This window comes from Castanea sativa, chromosome 4 (genome assembly GCF_040712315.1).
Source record: "Castanea sativa cultivar Marrone di Chiusa Pesio chromosome 4, ASM4071231v1".
NCBI classification, from domain to species: Eukaryota; Viridiplantae; Streptophyta; class Magnoliopsida; order Fagales; family Fagaceae; genus Castanea; species Castanea sativa.
Window position 1 is genome coordinate 31130442 of NC_134016.1, and position 18819 is coordinate 31149260.

An 18819-nucleotide genomic window follows, 5' to 3' on the forward strand; every position below is an offset into this window, starting at 1 on the left:
AAATTTGAATAGCCTCCAGAATAAACTATGCGTTTGCCTAACGGAAATACATATATACTTTGGGGTTCCTTTTTAAATTTTCCCTATTACATCTTCTTGGCATTGATTGATCTTTATTAACTAACCTGAAGCTTTTATCAACATTACATCCAAATCGCCGTAACAGCAAAAGAATCATTGAATTAGGCAAGAAAAGTTTTTTTTTTTTTTTTTTTTCAAGGAAAAAGCGGATCTTCTTGTCAAAATCTTTTGAGGAAAATAATCCTATATTTGTACTAATCCATGACCTGCTTTCTGTCTCTATGTATTCTGTTTACCTAAACACTATTCACAAAAAACACTTCATTTTGCAGAAACTGTTTAGTGTTAACAATCGCATTACATAGCTCGATCCTTGATATTCATGAAAGATATGCCCCACCGTATAGAATGACAACATTTTTGAGGGCTCTTCCGTGAGTTACTCTACACGTTTCTAGCCTACAATTGATCCCAGAAATGAAAGCAACTTAAATCTTCAACTTCCATTAAAAAGGCAAACACCAATCCCCACAAATTTTGAAATATCGAATTTGTTTGTAGGGTTCCAATTATTTCAAGTGTGCTTGGGGCACAGGTGATTCAGTAGCAGTTTTGAAATTCTTGTTCACCTGTTTGTTCAAAGGATACAAAGTCAAAATAACAGTATTATATTGATAGCTTGATTTTAAGGAATTGAGATTTTGTATAGATATCAATCTTACCTCATAATCAGTTGTGCCCTAAGTCAGAGAACTCCCAGTCTGATAACAGAGGAAGCTGAAAAATAATCAACATTTGCTGTCCTTCAGCAGAATGAGAATACCTTCTGTACCATAGACAATATGTTTCCTAGCCAGGCTATTTATTATCTGGGCGTAGTGGAAGACACAACCCCAACTTGTACTGATGGGTGCCCAGGAAGTTTTGTTGTTCCGGGACTTCCTTGAAGAAGAGATGCTCTTTTTGGGTTTAATAGAAGAAGCTGCTGCATGTCCTTAGGAAGCACATTGAAAACTGCCTGCAGGTCTCCCTTCAGTTTCTGACGAGTTAATACAGACTCTGCACTAGCACTTCCCGATTCCTGCAGCTGAAGATTGGATTTGATGGAAATGTAAATATATTGCCATGGTATCTTCATTATATAAATATGAATCCATGCAAGTTATATTTCACATAAAACAATATTGTGCATAAGCACTACATAGTTAAAATTCTATAAAAAAAAATGTAGCAGTACAAAGTTTGTCATTTTAGAGACCACTACTCATTTTGATGATTTCTAATGAATAGCCAAATGAAGCATCCAATCATGTTTAGGCTAACATCCCAAACCATCACATGTGTGTGTATAATATATATATATATATATATATATATATATATATATAAATTTATATCCTCATTGGTTTATATAACTGGTCTAACTTGATTCCATTAAGATACATATCTAGCTGTATAATATGTTGTACAATGAAGAAACATCCGAAGTCAGAAGCTCAGAGATCCTATCTTGACAGTATCTAAAAATAGAACATACAGCTTCCTATTCATATATTAAGATAGAAATAATACTATCAAATGTAAAAATAAATAATAACTAAAGTAATGGCAGAGATGATGAATATAAAATTTACATTTACTTTTGCATTAAATGAAATTTTTTTTTTTTATAAAGAAGGCCTAAATGCAAAAACATCCCCTGGGATTTGGGTCATTTGCAAAAATCCCCCCTTTGGTTTCAATTCTTTCTTATAACATCTTGAGGTTTTCATATCCGTCAAATTGACCCCTTGGACTAACTTTTGATAACCTTTATGGACAGAAAAATCACATGACCAGTGGTGCAAATCAGTTGATAAATCTTCTTACTAAGGTCACATAATGATTACATGATTTTTCCATCCATTAAAGTTAAGAGAAGTTAGTCTCAAGGGTTAATTTGGGCAGATATGGAAACCTCAGGGTGATAAAAGGAAGAACTGAAACTCTAAAGGGTGTGTTTGCAACTAACCCAAACCACAGGGGGTGTTTTTGCATTTTGGTCAATTTATCCACACATTGGTTTATAAAACTCATCTGATTGAAGAATAATCAGATAGGGTGTTTTGCAATGTATAGCATCCACAAGTGCAGTAATACAAAGCCCTTAGGTCCCACCATTAATATTGAATAACAGAGATAAAATTGATATTTAAATAGACTAAGGACATCCACGCATGATTTACATAGCTGGTCTGGACTTCAGAATGCAGCTAGGAAGTGTTGGAAACAAAAATCCATTTCAAACCCTCAAAGCAATTCGTATTGGCCAAATCCCTATCAGTGGATGCCACAAACTTCTCTCTTAGGTACTCATGAGCAGTCATCCAGTTTAATTCTATTTCTTTTACTTTCTAATATTCTAATTCTTCATTTTCATCTCCTCATCATTACCATTAAAAGGCTACAAATTCTTGGTATATTTTTACTCTTATCATGTGAAGTTTGATGAATCTGATCCTATCACCAGATGTACTTCAGCTTCTAAGCCTAAATAGTATACCTTGGTAATTTAATACTACATTAATTATGATCCAAGCAACTATCAGATGCTGATATCTTTCTAAGCAGTCCAAGCATTTACCTCCGTCTAAATGAATCACATCAAGCGTAAAAGAATAACATTCCACACATCCAAACATTGATATCTTTTGAAGTAGTCTCTCCATCGCATCAAAAGCTCCCTCCCAGATTTAAGCATTACCAAAGAATTCCCAATAAAGTGAAAACAGACCAAAGCTCCTTAACAATGGTACAATGCAGAAAAAGGCGATCGCCTCCCCATTTTTTTTGAACATACAAAACTAATGAACAATGATGTCCTTGCACTTTTTCAGCTTATCCACAGTTAGATTTTACCTTGTGCCAGTGTCCCAAAAAAAAGAGTTATCTTTGTTGAAGCCTTTTGCCTTCCAAATGGCTCACATGGAAGATCTGCCACTAAAACTCCTAACAAATCCCAATAATATGACCTACATCAAACTTAGGATTTCTAGACATTACCAAACCCATTTTGTCCATTCCACCAATTAACTCTCACTGCATAAAGTACCAATGAAGTACATCATTAACACTCTTCATATACCTTGTTATAGTGGCATCTTTATTAATTGCAATGGAAAACAGTTCAGGAAGAGAAGATAATATGGTACATCTCCACGCCATAAATCATGTCAAATGTGAATGCAACTCCCATCACCAACAAAAAGTTTTAATAGACTTCAAGAACATCTCCCAACCACACCTAATATACTTCCACAGCCTCACATGATAAGGAGCACTGATGAAATACTCGCAGATCCTAGCCACCAACCACCACACAGATCTGCCAGTGACCACCCATCCCTGCCAGCATATTGCAGATTGTAACTCACTTAACCATTACATATTTGCCTCTCACTGGCATCAATTCTGCTCACTGCCCAAACCTCCATAATGAGTAGGGGAATACTCTGTATCCTAACTGGTGCAGACACCAAGATTAGTGCTAATTGAATTTCAAATTTTGATTTTCCATTGATGTAATTTTATCCTGATTGAGGATTATGTGGGATTATGCCTTTTGTTTTTGTTTTTGAATTAGTTCTCTTATTGATGTACTCTGTGAAAGCGTATTTAAAAAGCTCTAAAAAAACATACAAGACAGATTATTGAGGAATGAAATTTTAAATTGGAATTTTAGAATTGCTGGGTGTTGATTTCTAGCAACTTAGGAGACGATTATATAGCCAAATGAGAAATGAGTTTTTACAGTCTTGCCAATAGTGTAGTTTCAAATACAGAAATTGTTTTCTAATTGTAAAATTATATGCTTCTTTGAGCTTTCCTATTTCCAAATTCCAATCTTGTCCGGCAGTTTTGCATTAGCAATACCAGAACCCCAAGAACCAAAACAGATCTTTCAAATTGAGAAACATAACTAGCAATAAGAAAATTACAGTTTCCAGTATGGTAATGACTCATATTTCATGTGGATTATACTTCACAATTGACAGAAAAGAATGTCAAAAACAGAACAAGGTTTAAGCTTTGTAAGAATGGAAAGGAAAAATATGTATTAGAGTGTAGTCCTACAGTGGATGGATAACCCCAACCCAAAATGTTGGACTTAGAAAGAAAGAGAGACAGTAAACTACACACACAAAATCAAAACTTGTGAGCATTGAAAGACAACTGAAAAATCCTCCATGATAGGAAAATGAAATAAAGTCAAATTCTAGAAAACTGACAACACAATAGGGTTATAGTTTATTTACCCTAATTTTAACAGCTATTGATCTCAATAATTAACAAGTTCCTAGTTTATCAAATATAGGTCACAATCAACTTCTATCTCCACATGACATATTAGGAAACCCAAGTTTTGCAGGTAATAGAAGGTGGAAGCATGGATGAGAGAGATTGATTACTATGTCAATTTTTGAGTTAGCATTGATTATTGCTTTTAAATTCAGAGAAAAGGTTTTTTTTTTTTTTGGATAATACAACAACGGGGGTGGGGGGATTTGAACCTTGGTATAATTCCTCCTCGACCCAGCCATTATTATCTAATCCAACTTGAGTCATACTATCAGGGCATAATTGCAGCTATCCACCCTAAACTATCCATTTTGGTCATTTGCAATGTCCACCCAAGATTACAAATTTTGCAATTAACGCCCTACTTTGAGATAAATCAGCAATGTCTACCCCCACCAATCAAAATTAGTATACAATTAATAAATGAGAGAGTTGGTTGGATAGAAAGGTGCATTATATGTCAAAATTAACATATTGGTTCTCATATTGCAATTTCCACCCCCAACCAGCCGATTCATTTTTTGCTAATTTTTACATTGATTTCTGATTGTGGAAGGGACATTGCGAATTAATCTTAAATCAGGGTGTGGTTTGCAAAATTTATAGCTCAGGATGAACACTGCAAATGATCTCATAGTTTAGGGTAGAGAGCTAAATTAACCTTATTACTAGTAAGACAAGTTTAAGAGGTAATCACTATACCAATCATCAGTTAATCACCCTTTTACATTTTAAAATCTTTGATGTAGTTACACAAAGCACTTGATCCATGTCACCTAATGATCCCTCTCATGAAGAGATCAGTGCTGTCTTACTATGATTTAGAGCTCACAGTAAGTACTGTTTTGAATATAAGGTGCTCTCTTGAAAGCTGCAAATGCTTCAAAATCAAAAAGACTCTTATATGTGTTTTTTGTTAAATCATGTTTTCTTAAAAAATGGCTGAAGATAAAAGCACAACCAAGAAGAAAATAGGAGATAAAGGGGAAAAGCACCTGTATTTCTTCAAGAAAATGCCTCTCAATGGCATTGAAGGAATCTACAATTTCCAACTCAGACCTTTTAGAAATAAACTGCTGTATGTCAGTGTTCATCCTTGCCTGCCTCCACAGTTTATGCTGTTCTTGTTCAGCAACAGCACGCCTTCTTTGAAACCATGGCATAAAGTTGGGTCCTCTAAGAAAACGCCTGGGTAGAAAAGGAAGCATCTCTATTTCAAAAACATTCATTTAACAGGATAAGTTAACAAAAGGTAACTAACTAAATATTCAGGAAAAATTAAACTTAAGGACACCATATTTGATGAGAACAAGGTAAGAGAAAGATGAGGGGTCATGTGGGCAGTGGTAGTAAATGATGTATGTGGTAGTCAGTAATCATCACCTGTACAAGTCCAGCCAGTTAGACTTCATTCTCTTTGATAAGAACTTCCCTGGACCTCTTGCTGACAAACTTGCAAGAAATTCATCAGCATTAAATGAAGGGAGAGGGGGAGGGTCAACAAATGGAGAAGAACTTTCTGAAGGTGTCTTAGTCCTAAAATATGGACCAAAAGGAGCCAAAAAATTGGTAGTGAGCTCCAAGAAATGCCGCCGCAATATCTCATTGTTAACAACTGACATTGACTCCTCAACCCTAGGTGACATCCCAGCATCTATAAGCCTATTTAAGATAGAAGTGTCCGGCTTCGTTATTGCACCATAAGTGGTCCAGATGGCTTCCTTATGTTCTGTCATGAGACAAAGAGGACCATCTCTTTTCAACTTCACAGCACTTAACAAGTTTGAAGGAGAAAACTTCTTCAAGGAAAGCTGTTGAAGACCAAATGCTTCTGATCTAGCAGAAAATTTTCCACCAGAAGATCTCGTGGTGAAGGCAAGCCGGTTTGAGTTGGGAGCTGGGCTTCCAACTGAAACAATGTGGGGGATCTTACGGAGAGCTTTAAGGAAAAAAAGGTTTGTCACACCCAAAACAATTGGAGGAAATGTGTCTCCTTCTTGAAGTGAGTTCAAGTGGGCAAACTCAGGGTCATGAATTGTAAAGTAAGGCCTGAAATCAACACTATAAAGTAGTGGTGCAACCAAACTCACAAGACTGGCAACAGCCTCACAACACTGGGGAGGTGTTGGTGCAATTACAAGAATAGGCTCACCAATCAGTAATAATTCCCACAACACCCAGAGCTGCAATAGAAGCCCCCGGAAGGTACCAAAAAGATCTGAATCATGGAAAAGACCCTGCGGTACTGACTGATTATTGGGAAGAAAAGGAGCCATAGAGTAAGCAGACTCTTCAAACAACATTCCACTTTCTGACGGCAAGCTATGAGCAGGTGGCAAGTTCACTTTAAGCATTGCATTCCCTATAGGAAGATCCATTAGTTTACCAGGTTTAGGAGCAGGCCACATTGAAACAAAAGCAGCAATATGCTCAAGAGCTTTTTTTCCAATGTCAAAATACAATGGACCCATGATTTGTAACAAAGGTCTAAACACACTGGAATAAGGACTGAGAGACAAAATTACCACAGACTTCTGCTCACCACCTCGCTTTAGCCTCTCATCATGTCTCTGTCTATTAAAAACATAACCATACATGTGTCTTGAATCTTTGTTATTCTTGCAAGTATTGGATCTTGTCAGATTTCTTTTGTCCGTGGACTTTGGAGATAACTCCTTATCAACTTCAGTTATCTCCGAGGAAGAGACAAGGACAGATTGAGAATCATTCTGCCTTCGAAACCGGAAAAAGAAGATACAATCATGAATACTTGAACGGTTCTGGTGTTGGGAAACAGAATCTGGGAACGAACTAAAAGCGATTTCAAGTTCCTCATCTTTTGTAAGACAGCCAGGTGGGTAACACTCTTCAATGAGCTGACCCTGTTCAAGATCAAATCTAATAATACAAAAGGCCACAGCCCATTGCCGCAAAGATGCAGGGTCAAGCTTTGGACTAAGTTCTGTCTTCACTGAAAAAGAAGGAGACCGACTCATTTCCTAGAAGTTCAATGCTGGCTTTTATTAATCATGAGTCAAAACCCATCCCCATCATCGCCAGCAACCAATCATAAAATTACTAAGATTGTCTTCAAAGTTCAAAAAGACCAATGTCAAACTTTCCCACTCAATATTTTTCTCGGTTTTCTCCACTTCAACACTTGCAATCAAGAAATCAAAGCCTAACAAGGAAAAAGCAAAAAAATACATTCATATGCACATTGAATGTGACAACAGAGAGAGTGACAAACAACTCAAATAAGTAAAGTCACGTAGAGTAACAATATGATGCTTCATTGAAAAGCTTAAACATATATGTGCAAAAGGGAACACATTAAAATCTTTCATATTGAGTTTTCATCAATTGAGCAACACCACCACTTGCATTACTTCGAGTTGATAAATTTCTTTCCATTTGTTTTTTTCCCAGATAAGTACTTCAGGTTCACAGACTTTCAGTAATTAGAAAACTATAAAGCACAAGAATCAAATCCATTTTCTTTCCTTTCCTCCCAGCTTCCCATCAACCAAACAAAGTATAAAGACAGAAAGAAACACTATACAGCAATTACAGTTCAAATTCAGAGAGATCTGTAACTGGGTTATCAGCATTTTACCTGAAATTCAAGAACCCGGATACAGTTTTTGCAAGAACCAATCTGGATCCGCAAGAATTGGGCTTCCAATTGCTCCAAAAACAAATGGGTAGCTGTGAAAAAAAATAAAATATAGTTCAAGAACTGTGGGGCTTGTGTAGGAAGAGAAAGTTCGGGTTTTTCTCTAACCGTCCGAATTGGAAGGTGAAGTGCCGAATTGGATTTTGATTGTATGAAATTTCACAGGGAAATCTAAATGTATTAAGGTCTCTTTCAATCTTTTTAGACCCCTAACAAAAGTCACTTTCAATCTGACTCAGCCAAAATGGGAAATAAAAAAATGTTCTTTTCTCATTAATACTTTTTTTTTTTTTTTAGGGGATGCTAGTTATTCTTACACATGGCAAAATTGGATCAGATTCAATAATCTGCCCAAACCCAATGGAAAAATATATATATATGGGAATGGGTATAGATTTTTTAACTTGTAAAAAAAGGGTCAACTCGAATCTGACCCGTTGAAACGATAAATTGAATTGGGTTAACTTATGAGTGACGAATCACATTAATTAATCTGATTCTTATTATATAAAAAATTATTATTGATTGGGATACTTTAATTTGTCAACTTATATCTAATTTGCTAAAATATGAATTTAATCGAGTTGACTTTATTTTCTCAAATGTTTCATGTGTTTTACTCTTTCACTTATTACTTCAATTTTTTTTTCCTTTTTTTTTTTTCTTTTTACAAATACTTAGAGATTCTTTTTCAAGGGGATCGAATCTTGAAGGCTTTAATTTAGTAAATCTTAAACTGAGTAAACGTAAGAATAAATTACTTAACCAACCTAAGCGACAAAGTTTTGCAAAGCTTTGTGAACACGCATGATCAAAATTGAAAGGGTGCAAGGAAAAGTTACTAACCAAAGTGGGGTAAGAAATTTTGATCAAGCAATAGCTTAAGCTATCCCTACTTACTCGATGAGTTGTGTTTTACTCCCAAAAAAAAGCATTATAAATAAGCATGGCTCTCTTATGAGTTGTTTTGGTGAAGTCACCGGAATCAAGAACATAGAATTTATTGGATTGCTTGGGATAAGCTGTTAAATCAAAGCATCAAAAAAAAGGAATGGGGTTTTGTGTTCTACAAAATTTTATATTGCTCTCCTAACAAAACAAATGTGGTGTCTGATTCTTAACATTGACTCCCTACTTTACCGAGTAATGTAGTCAAAATAATTTCCAATATGTTCTTTTTTGCAGGCTGTTGGGAATCAGAATTCTTCTTTTGCATTGAGAAGTTTATTGGCAGGCCGGTCTCTACTTGACAAGGAAATGCAGTGTGAACATTTGGGTTGATTATTGGCTATTCAAGTCTTCAACTTTTGAAGTAACTGGTTTGCGGAATGATCATTAGGCTACAATGGATTTAATGATCGACTTAGCAAGTAATGGAGGGGTGATAATTGATATGATATACCAAGTTTTTCTTCCACCCAAAAAGACTACTATTATTATGTCTTTACCATTGATCACTAGGCTGCCAAGTAACAAACTTATATGGCCTAGGTGCAAATCTGGCTAATACTAAGTTTGCACTGGGTATCGTTTCTTATATCTGCACATTGATGCTCGGGTTGGTTCTTCATCAAATGTGTCAAGTGAAAGGGTGGTATTTGTTACATACCCATCATTTGAAATGAAATTATGAGTAAAAGACACAAGTTGAAAACACGATTTTGAAATTTATCTTCAACTCATGATTTCATTTCAAAAAAATGTGTAAAAGTTTTTATCCCAAATTAAATAAGCTTTTGGAATAAAGGTTGGCATATTCCAATACCAAACAAAATCAAGAATCATGATCTAGCAAGTATGTAAAGGAATTCTTCCTACCAAGGTTAGTCCATTACGTTGTATTTTGTAAACTCTAAATAAATTCCTCACATCTTAGGGCCAGTTTGGACTTTGGATGGAGAGAGAAGCAGGGAGAGTAAAGTAAAGTTGGCTGGAAGTAGAATACATTCACATGCCCAACTAGATTGGCCTAAGAGTACTCCTAACAAATGGTTCTTTGGTTTGCAGGTACTCAAACTATTTGATACGGTACTAACGAGACCAAAATGGGGTTATTTTGTTCTATTGCCTCAATGATTTGGACCACCAAGATTCAATGTTGTCTTGATGGTGTTTGGCATGATCACCCTTTTATATACCAGCAAGATGTTCATCACTACGATGAGTTTGTTTACCGCGCCTATGTATTAAAAGTAACAACAATCCCACAATCCTATTTCTGGTTTAACTTGGCGCCCTTTTATATACCAGCAAGATGATCACCCTTTTTCACCTGAAGATAGCAGCTTAATTTTGTTTCTTGGATCCTCAATCATTCATTTTTAAAATGATTTTGACATCTTGACGATCAAAATGACTAACCACGGACCTCAATCGAATAAATAGATCAAAAGATATTAAGAAAAACAAGTTTTAATGGTTATGCATTCACACTAATGAGCCTAACCACACATGAACATGATTATAAACAATTAATTTTAATTTGTCCAATTTTGATCAATTTAAAACTAATTACATGTCATGATCTCATTGGTTCGAGGCTAACCCATTTGGTAAGCTTGCATGCACTTAATCACTCCTAAACGTTTGCATTAATACAAATTTAATATTTTTTTATCAAATCAATTTTTAAAATAAATTTTAATTGATTAATTTCTTAAGAATATAAAATCATAATGGTTGATTGAGGGCCGATTGCGTTAAAATTCAAAAGGGAAAATTTAAGTCATTTTTTACTTTTTCATGATCCATAATTAAAATATTCGATTTTTTGAAATTTTTGTCATTCTTAGGTTATAACGATTCAAGGAAAAGCGCTAGTCATATCTGCGCTATACCTCAATAAAGACTAATCACAATTGAAACTCCTTATAGTTGTTAGTAAAACTCAGATCTACCTAGCAAATACCCGATGTGGGATTCATCACACACCCACACAACACACATAACTAATCAAATTAGGGCATCACATAGATACTCCTAGAGCACTTAAATGAGGAATGACAAACAACAACAACAAATAAAAATAAAAATAAAAATAAAAAAACGTTATCAACATTATAAATTATAAGTAATTCTTAAGTACTCCTAGAGCACGGTGAATGATGTTCTTTTCTTTCACATTCATGATAGAGTCCACTCATTAAATTCATGGCAAGATCCATCATAAATATGAAAGGAGAAAATACTATTTCACCACACGCCGAGAGTACCTAAGAATTTTCTATATATCATTGATGATAAGTTATAACATTAATTCAAGAATTTAGAGAAGAAATTAATACAATCAATTTATAAATGAATGTATGGATTCTAGTTAGCTCAACTGGTAAAGTATCCGATGGTTGATAAGAGATTTGGAATTTAATCCCTACCTACACCAAAATCCAATTGGTGTCTTAATCTGATGATAAAGAGCTATTATCAGGAGCGGACGCCATAGATTGAAACTTAAAAAAAAAAAAAAAAAAATTAAAAAAATTATAGATGAATGTGAACTCTAGCACATAACTTATAATTTGCCCCAAAATCAATGAATTCTACCTATTCTCGTAATTTACTAAAATTTTCTTTTCTTTTAAGCCCTTTCAATTTGTGAGCAACTCTTAACCATTTTTTTAGTTTTAAATTTTTAAAAAAAAAATTAATGATTTAATCATTAGTCTTTGTACATACATTTGAGTTGCAACTGTTTTCAAAAGGGTCTTTTTAACACATATTTGGAATGCAGACACAGAATAAAACTCAGTTTTCGTACACAACTCATTCGCATACATCATCATGTTGTGAAATTGTGTGCATAATTAGGTGTCTCTGAATTATTCATCAAATTTAGATGTAGAATCGAGATTAACATTAGAAAAGATTACACTGGGAGGACACAAGGTAGAAATCTAACTGACGTACTAATGTTGCTCACACATGGATTTGGATCACTTTTGTGCCTCAAAGGGGAATGGATTTATAGCATTTCAAATGTATATCCGAATAATTTATTAAATACAATAAATAGCAACCTGATAGCATTTGAATACTCTGTATTAGAACATTGGGAATATCTTGAACTAGGAATGTTCTTAGCCCAAAAAATAAAATCTTGTACCAAGAATAAATGTTCCAGCTTCCTGGTCAATATGATAGAAAAAATGGGATCAAAATTGCATTAATACCTCTGTGACGCAGAATGATGAAAGTTCTGAACCGAACTGATGAAGCAGAAAGTTTTCCGGAAAAACAAAAGAAAAATTAAATAAAACCTAGGAATCAGAACCTAAGGTTGCATCACTCTAGCAATGGGTATAGATATCTTTGCCTTGATCTGGGTCTGTTGAACAGATCTTGTGATTAAATATTCATGATGGTCCAACAGAATTTGGTGTGTCATGGAGCAACCAGCTAAAAACAGAGTCCCTGAGTCAGACGTACCTGCAGCAAAAGAAATTGAATCATATACACTAAGTCAAGAAAACACTACTTTTATTATGATCTGTTTACAAGTATTATCTGATATTGCAGATTTAACATTTTTACCAATATGTAGCGCAATCATATTGCCAATCTAGGAAGAAGAAGAAGAAGAAGAAGAAGAGAGCCATTTTAAAGTGTGTGTAGCCACTGTTGTCTCTTGTCTCTTGTCTAAGAGGCATACACGCTGTTGCCCGTGGAAAAGTGAAAATCATTCAAGAAAGAATATAAAGAAGGGCGTAACCTCTAAGAAGTAAGAATTTTCTCAAACAAACTAAATTAATAGAAGAAGATAACATAATTATTTGTATATCATAATTCATTGCACTCAGCAGCAAAGCTTGACCAGAATGTGTCAGGTCATCCATTGAATCCAACATATTGCTTCTTTAAAATCTTTAGGATCAAATGACTAACAGTAATATTTGTTATTAAGTATTGTTAGATATTAAACATACTATATGCAGATATATCAAAAAAGTTAAAATAATGACAGAATGGACAACTAATTGAAGCTTTGATATATTTATTCTCAAAAAGCCTTAAAAATTCATGTATGATCAATACTACCTCAAGTTTCATTCTTTTCACCAATAATCCCGGCAAGAGCATAATCCATCCTTGAAATGGTGAAACCTCTTAGCATCTCGTATGATCAGTTCTCTGCCTACAAGCTTTGAGATGATCTTCAGTGCATTATGGCAATCACCACAAAAACGGAGATTCTTGATTACCCTAATAGGAGCACGAGGAGGGCTGTTAAGGAGACCATAAGCAACAGCAAGTCTCTCACTATGAGAAAGAAGAGCTTCCTCCTTGGCTTCCTGGTCAATGTCATGCAACACAAATCTAGTCTCTGGTACATAACCAGACTCTTTCATTTGTTCCTTCAAACTCCTGAGTTCCGCATAGATCTTATCATTCTCAGGATGAGATCTATCTCCTGCTCGGTATTCATGAACCCGGCTCCTTACCTCTAGAAGATTTTGACTTGCTAATTTCTTCTTCTCCTTCTCTTTTGCAACATCTGAAGCTTTCACAGGTACAAGGCCAGCCTTTGATTGCTCAGTCAAGCGGGAGGGGTCCAGCTGCTCAACAATCTCAGCACAACGATCACCAAGTTCTATGTGTCCATGAACTCTACAAAGATTCATCAGGGTTTCCCATACATCAACGCTAGGTTCCAATGGCATCTTTTCAATGAACTCAAAAGCTTCATCCAGGTACCCAGTACTTCCAAGCATGTCTACTACACTCACATAATGATCCATGGATGGGACAATACTATAATCCTTGCTCATTGATTCAAAGTGTAACATTCCCTCATCAATGTCTCCCAAAACATTACAAGCAGAAAAAATACTGATGAAAAATTGGCCATCAGGTTTCAATCCTTGTTGTTTAAACTGAGTGAACAGATCAATTGCATCCTCTCCAAGACCATTCTTAGCAAGCCACGTTATCATGGTATCCCAAGATGTCAAATTTTGCTTTGGCATCGTGTTAAACACCTCAAAGGCATCATCTATAGAACCACATTCCCAATACATCTTAATAATTCTGTTATAGGTGCTGACCTTAAGTGGAGACAGCAACCTTACGACATGTTGATGAACATATTTTGCTTCTTGCAGAGATTTAGCCTCACTGCACGCCTGCATTAACTGTAGATATTGGTGCAACTCCACTGGAACACAACGTTTCTCTAATAATGACAAAACTTCTACAGCTTCCTTTACTTTCCCCTCCTTGCTAAAACCATCTAGCTCCTCAATAGTACCACTATATGGGCAACTATCAGATCTCTCGCCCAATTCCACCTCAGGTTTTGTATCACTAGATAATTTAGTGTGGGCATTTGAGTTTGGCAAATATTGTCCAGCACTTTGGCTCTGCTGATACACACTTTGTCTTTGCTGATAGGCTCCAACAATGCCCATGTTATGTTCACTTAGGTTTTTCTGAATTTGCCCATGTGTATAGCTTCTAATTTGGCTTCCCTGAGATTCTGAAAGGCCATGGGAAGCAAATTCATTTGTGTTCTGCCTCACTTCTCTGAGACCCTCCTGGTAAGATCCATTTGAATTCTGTAGATATTGATTTTCCCCATAAGATCTGTTCATATTATGCTGTAAGCCCGCTGAATTCTGTGGATTGGCTCCAATAGGGTTCTGTGACAACACTCCATTATTCTGCCCAGTAAAATTCATATCTTGCTGAATTGGGATATTCTGTATGCTTTCCCTATAAACCCCAAAATTATTCTGATATGACCCATTTGAACTCTGCTCAAAACTCCTTGAAGTATTTGCATAACTCTCATTTAGGTTCTGCTGAACCTTGTCACTATGTTGACCACAATAGTACCCACTAAAATTTCCATTTTGCCCAACTGAATTGTTTTGATATGTACTTTTAGGGCTTTCCCCAGATAGTCCACAAGAATTCCGGTAAAACCCATGTGAATTTTGCTGCAAATCACCATAATTTTGCCCATAAAAGCCACTAACATTTCCATTTTTCCCATCTGGTTTGTTCACAAAATCATTTCTGTGGGGGTTTAAGCTCTGCTGAACCTCCACAGAGTTTCCACCATCGAACCCATTTGAATTCTTCTGCCAATCACTAGGGCTTTGGCTCACTTTTTCATATCCACTAGGGTTTTGGTGACACTCTGATGAATTATCTATGTGATATCCATTAGAATTCAGAAAATCTGACCTTTCTGCAGCAGTGCTGAGATTTTTCAGCAAGGTGAGGGTTTTGATTGAATCTAGCGAGTGGCGTGAAGAACATACCTCAGATAGTGCTGTGAGAAAGTTGACTGTGAGAATTGTAGCTCTCTTTGAGGACATATATGGCCTAAACCTGTATTGGTTTAAACACTTTAGGATGAGTGAAGGAGTTTTAGAAAGAGATTGAATTTACAAAGAGAAAAAGGGAGAGGCAAAGCTTACTGCTTATCAAAAAGTTAAGAAATTTATCTGCTAGCCAAAACTAGAATTATATTTCATATTTTAACCATACAAAAAAATCTCTAGAAAAATCTTAAACCTAAAATTTATCCTCTTTTTTTCCCACTTACTCCACTTATTACAAGTGACAAAGGCAAGAATTGTCTAAACTTGATAACACAAATGTCAAGACCCAAATCCGAACCGGGATTCAAGATCGGACCAGCATGCTAATACCAAGCCTATGCCCGATATTAACGAACCCTCTAACTTGTATATAAAATTTTTATTGTTCATTTTAAACCTTAAAACAGTTCTATCTAACAATATGGAAGAATCTAAGTTAAAAATAAAGATGGAAGTTAACAAGAGCTAGTAACACTGTGAATGAAGTTGTGGCTTTAGATAGCCTCAAGAGGACTTTTTTAAGCATATATGTAAAACAAACAGTGTTTGGATGATGCGAAGGATATCACTGCCATTACTAACCTTTTCATTTTGTCCAAAAGAACAAACTTTACACACCCACCAAGAATCCATCACCAGCCCATTTTAAGAAATACTGATTCACGCATAAAAAATATAACTCAACATTTAAATTTTTACTCAAAAGCACAAATATTTTGTATGCAATCCCACTATTATTTAGCAGAGATATATTGGTATTTGACAAATGTTTTTGCCACACATAGTTGTAAGTTCTAATGGGTCCTGGTTTAACACAACAGATTCTCACTACAAACGTAACTCAAACTAAGAAATTAATTCAATTTTAAGTTTTAAACCCCCACAAAATATCTAAGACACCCAAAAGTTATATAAGGAACGAAAAAACGAATAGGATGAAAAAGATTACCTCTTGGGTATGAAAAATAGCAGTGAAACGAGGCTGAGGTGAGAGCCGAAAAGAGAGGTTGGTGGCAGTGGCAGTGGCTGTGGCTGTGAACTGTGGGTTGGGTCAGTCTCTCAGACTCTCAGGTCAGGTGGTCTTCAGCGTCTATAACTCAAATCGAAGACAAGCTGCCAGAGAGAGACACACACACTGAAGAACATATATGGGATGGGCCATAAGTCCAATGGGCTTGAAATGGACCAAACTATTATAAAAGGAAAAAGTTAACAAGATCTGATTGGTTTAAAAAATATTTTAAAAACTTCAATACTTATTTTTATTTATCCTATGAGGGTGGTATTAAATTTTTTTTAAAATCGTCTATTAAAAAATACTCTAAATATACTTGTGAACCGGACATATATATATATATATATATATATATATAGATGGAGCCACCATTGGACTAAGGGGGGCAATGCTCCTAAATTTTTTATTTCCCTTAAATAACATCATTTATTCTTTTAAGAGTAATGTTATACTCACAAACTTTTTTACAATATTTTTGCGAACTGTTTTGGTAGCAAATTCTTATTGGTTGCATATAAGCCTATCACTTACATCATTTTTTTTACATAAAAAAATATTTTCATCATTTTAGCGACCATAAAAATATTTATAGATCTAAAATCACACAAAAAAAAAAAAAAAAAAAAAAAAGCTCAACAAAAAAAAGTAAGCGTAATTAATTGCTTGATTCCAAAGATTAAGGGAATAGTGTGAATTGTGAACTAACATAAATGGGGAAAAGTGTTTTTTTGCCAATCTCTCCTTAATTTAATTTTTGCTTAATATAAAAACTTTTGGACAAATTTCGCTTCCCCCTTAACAATACAGTAGTAATGTCCGTCTGAACTACAAAACCACCCCCAATCTCCATAACCAGCCAAACAATTCCAATATGAGCTGCAGGCCTCAACATCCAATTGTCTTTCTTCTATCTAATCTTTGTTTTCTGTTATGACATTTTCCAAGCTTGCAGTTTGTCTTGCGTTCAGTGATCAATTTGGAAATCATGATTTCTTTCTCAAAGTTTATGTAATTGTCTATCCCTTGATAGCATATCACATTGTCAGAGATATTGGAGAGAAAAGTCCAGCCTCCTCTTCTAAAAGAATTATTGGCTTATGCTGAGTCTCATCTGTAAATTCTTTCATTTGCTAAAATTGCTTGGACAAAAATTTTCAAATTAAAATTAAAGAGAATAATTTGACCCAATTATGTCCTATGAAAAAGAAGAAAAAGAAACCAAGAGTGATATATATATAACCTCTCTATTTTTCCGAGTAATAATTACTTCTACTTTTCCGAGTAATAATTACTTCTACAAAAGTGACAAGGCCTACAAGGCTCGAGAGGGAGTCTGGCTCTTAGATTTGGTACTTTAACTTTCTTGCAATTTATTTACCAACTTGCCCGCACGAACTACATTAGATTAACATGTTATTACAATTCATATTCATGTATTAGGTATATAAAACCATTCACTCCCATAGGGGTGAACCCCACAACTGTAAGATTCACCCCTACATGAGAGGGTGGTTACATATACTGGATACACCATATATCATCTTTTATTATAGCTATCTTGTGTTGAAGGTTTAAAGCTATGCAGTTCGGGATTTTATTCATTTTTGAAGTTCTAGTTTGGTAAAGCGGATTTTAGGGTGTTCATACACAATTTTTTTAATAAAAAAAAATGTGTTACTTTTTTGTTTTATATAATAGGGATATAATTGTAAATTTATACAAACTTTATTTTTCATCCTCTAATTTTTCTTCTCAACCAAATAAATAAATTTTTCATCTCTTCATTTTTCCATCCTCTCAACCAAACACAAATGGTAGAAAACTAAATCTCTTCTATTCCACCTACTTTTCTATCTCATTCTCATTTTCTATCTTCCTACTTTTCTACTCCTCCAATCAAATGGACCCTTAGGGTGTGTTTGTTTAGGGTGAAATAGGGTAGATGAAAAAATTTGGAGAGAAATCAAGAAGGAAAACTTTTTTGAAGTATGTTTGGTTTGGTGGAAGGAAGGAAAATAAATGGTAAGGCCCAGATGTTTTATCTCCAGACCCACCAAAAAGTTTTTTCCCCAAAATGAGGAGAAAACTGAAAAGATAAAATGAGGTTGCTTAATAGAGTAAAATACCCATGTACACTTGCACATAGGCAATTTGTCCACTTCCTTTCTTCTTCTTCTTCTTCTTCCTTCTCCATCTTTTTTGTGCACTTTCTTGAGCGCGTTGCCTCTTCCTTTTTTTTTTTTTTCTTTTTTTTTTTTTTCATTTCCTTTCCTAGACATTGCTTCTTTTTTTTTTTTTAACTAGACATAAATTTTTTTTTTACATGATTTTTATTTCTTTAATAAATTGGGTGATTTTTTTTTTTTTTTTGGGTTGTTTGTCACTTTTTTGTTTTAATAGGCCATCATTTTTTTAACAAGAGAATATGAATAAATTTATACAAA

The 18819-nt window shown here is 34.8% G+C and overlaps 2 protein-coding genes across 3 annotated transcripts; both read right to left on the reverse strand.

The window, feature by feature from the left end:
- Positions 1-325: 325 nt before the first annotated feature.
- Positions 326-8208, reverse strand: LOC142632017 (uncharacterized). Its single transcript, XM_075806441.1, has 5 exons — positions 7976-8208; positions 5743-7540; positions 5355-5547; positions 744-1108; positions 326-650 (listed from the first exon to the last, which is right to left on the reverse strand). Exons 2-4 carry the CDS (start codon positions 7353-7355, stop codon positions 887-889), a joined length of 2028 nt encoding a protein of 675 aa, XP_075662556.1. The 5' UTR covers positions 7356-7540; positions 7976-8208; the 3' UTR covers positions 326-650; positions 744-886.
- Positions 8209-11971: 3763 nt separating this feature from the next.
- Positions 11972-16475, reverse strand: LOC142631727 (pentatricopeptide repeat-containing protein At4g32450, mitochondrial-like). 2 transcript variants are annotated; one of them, XM_075806014.1, is made up of 4 exons: positions 16310-16461; positions 15943-16015; positions 13070-15367; positions 11972-12460 (listed from the first exon to the last, which is right to left on the reverse strand). In XM_075806014.1, exons 2-3 carry the CDS (start codon positions 15948-15950, stop codon positions 13087-13089), a joined length of 2289 nt encoding a protein of 762 aa, XP_075662129.1. In that variant the 5' UTR covers positions 15951-16015; positions 16310-16461; the 3' UTR covers positions 11972-12460; positions 13070-13086. The 2 variants fall into 2 exon arrangements, with proteins under 2 accessions (XP_075662129.1, XP_075662130.1); XM_075806015.1 differs by lacking the exon at positions 15943-16015 and having other exon boundaries at positions 16310-16475.
- Positions 16476-18819: the final 2344 nt, after the last annotated feature.

What these genes read in the sequence shown, in the direction of transcription:
- LOC142632017 (XM_075806441.1), bottom strand. Translation starts at nt 7,355, where the DNA reads ATGAGTCGGTCTCCTTCTTTTTCAGTGAAGACAGAACTTAGTCCAAAG. An exon ending in AACTGGCTGGACTTGTACAG is followed by an intron (nt 5,548 to 5,742) that starts GTGATGATTACT and finishes TTTTCTACCCAG; the next exon opens with GCGTTTTCTTAGAGGACCCA. An exon ending in ATTTTCTTGAAGAAATACAG is followed by an intron (nt 1,109 to 5,354) that starts GTGCTTTTCCCC and finishes TCCAATCTTCAG; the next exon opens with CTGCAGGAATCGGGAAGTGC.